A 1852-nucleotide genomic window follows, 5' to 3' on the forward strand; every position below is an offset into this window, starting at 1 on the left:
CCCAAGATCCCAAGAGGAGAATAGAGGAGAAGGGATTGCGGTGTGATCATCCCCCCTGGGGGATGATTTCTTGCTTTCTGTCTCTCTGTCTCTCTGTCTGTCTGGCGAGTGCATGAGCCCTAGAGCGAAAACTTCTCCAAAAAAAAAAAAAAAAAAGAATAACATGTAAACCTTTTATCCAAGCATGGAATCTGAGTCCCTCAAACCCTGTTCACATAAGCACCTCAGTCACTTACTGACTCTCTCACGTGTCTCGTGTGGTGGGCTCCGTCCCCACAGCCTGGACTATCTCATCTCTCTATCTCTGGGTATCAAAATGTCATACATCGTAAAGACCCAGTCAGATGCCACTTCCTCCACAGAGTCCACTCCGATAATCCCCTTCTTCTCTGCATTCTCATCTTCATTTAATCTATCGTCTGAATTTGTCTATTAGTCTAAAGGCTCCTTGAAGATGAGATCTGTGTCTGACTCACATAAGCATCCATCAAAGCATTCTGCACCGTGTAAAACACACGGTAGATATTTGAACAAGTGAGTAGATGGATGAATGAATGACTGAGGGGTTGTGTAAATGAGTGAAATTGTTAAGTAATGGGAATCATAAAAGAAATGAAGGAGGAGGCAGGGTGGGGGAGAAAATGAGGGGACAGACACAGGTGGAGTCAGGTGGCCAATATTTACATTTTCTAAGGATGAGTGGAGTTCATTGGAGGAGAGAACAGTTCTCATCTGCAGTTGGTGGGACTCATACCTTCGTATGCTCCATGGCGGGTAACATGGGTTTTCCTATCGAAGGTTGATCCTGGTGAGTTGGGCAGAGTGGAGGCAGGCGAGTGAGCTCTCCTGTAACTGGAGGTGGAGTTGCCTCGTATGCTTCCACCTATACGTGGAGAAAAACATGAATCTTCACAGCACTTCACAGAGACCAAGCAATGGCTATGACATCCAGTTATAGTCACCAGGTATACCTGGACTGCTCACACAGAGGGAGAGGCCAGACGGTGGCACAGTTGTAATGTCCCAGCCCTCATGGGAGACGTCCTGGGGGTGTCCTGCGACCTCCCTGAGCACATGTACCTGCCTGTAATCTAGCTGGGCCTGACAGAGGACAGTGCATGGTATGAAGACTTTTTTGGATATCACTTCCTGTTTCTCTGTCTGTCTGTCTTTCTGCCTCTCTGTTTTTATTATTTTTTTAACTTGCTAAGGGGATGCGAGCTCACCAGAGAGAGAAAGAGAGGAAAAATGAAAAACCTCCCCCTGGGGGGCATGGCCACTCTGCAATCCCGTCCCCTCCATTCTCTTGGGATTCTGGGCATGCATGCACATGTGCCCAGTGTGATATTCAAGTCACTGGGTTTGGCACTCAAACTGTAGTAAGCCACTTTAGGATCTAACCATCTTAATCACCATGCTACCTGGCTGGCCCTGTCTCTGTCTCTCTCTCTCTTATGGAAGAAACACATAAATTAACTTTTAAAACAGGAAAGCAGCTGGCCACATAGCCTTGTGGTTAAGGGAGCTGGATCCCACATGGCTTACTGTGGTTCTAATCCCAGCCTAGTGACCTGAAAGATATGCCAGGCATGCGTGCTCCTGTGCCCCAAATCCCAATGGGCTGAAAAAATGAAGAAGAGACTGCAGCATGACCGTGCCCCAATTGGAGGAGAATGCACTCTCTCATGCTCTCTCTGTCTCTCTCGGGGAACACACATGTCCTCTGGCAATTAAGAATGCACTTTTAAAAAGGAAGGATAGAATAATTGCTATAGCTGTTTCTGAGCAGACCATTGAGGCAAGAAAGTCCCTCATGTACGTAATTACAGCACATGAAGCGGAAAGGATTCAG

At 47.0% G+C, this 1852-nt stretch overlaps 1 protein-coding gene across 1 annotated transcript in view; it reads right to left on the minus strand.

Moving 5' to 3' along the window:
• COL17A1 (collagen type XVII alpha 1 chain) overlaps nt 1-1852 on the minus strand; it is a 54355-nt gene that overhangs the window by 42196 nt on the left and 10307 nt on the right. The window contains exon 5 of the mRNA XM_027767416.1: nt 755-883. Within this exon, the coding sequence (XP_027623217.1) occupies nt 755-883 (129 nt within the window). The remainder of the gene's footprint in view (nt 1-754; nt 884-1852) is intronic.

This window comes from Tupaia chinensis, unplaced genomic scaffold (assembly GCF_000334495.1).
Source record: "Tupaia chinensis unplaced genomic scaffold, TupChi_1.0 Scaffold144255_1, whole genome shotgun sequence".
NCBI classification, from domain to species: Eukaryota; Metazoa; Chordata; class Mammalia; order Scandentia; family Tupaiidae; genus Tupaia; species Tupaia belangeri.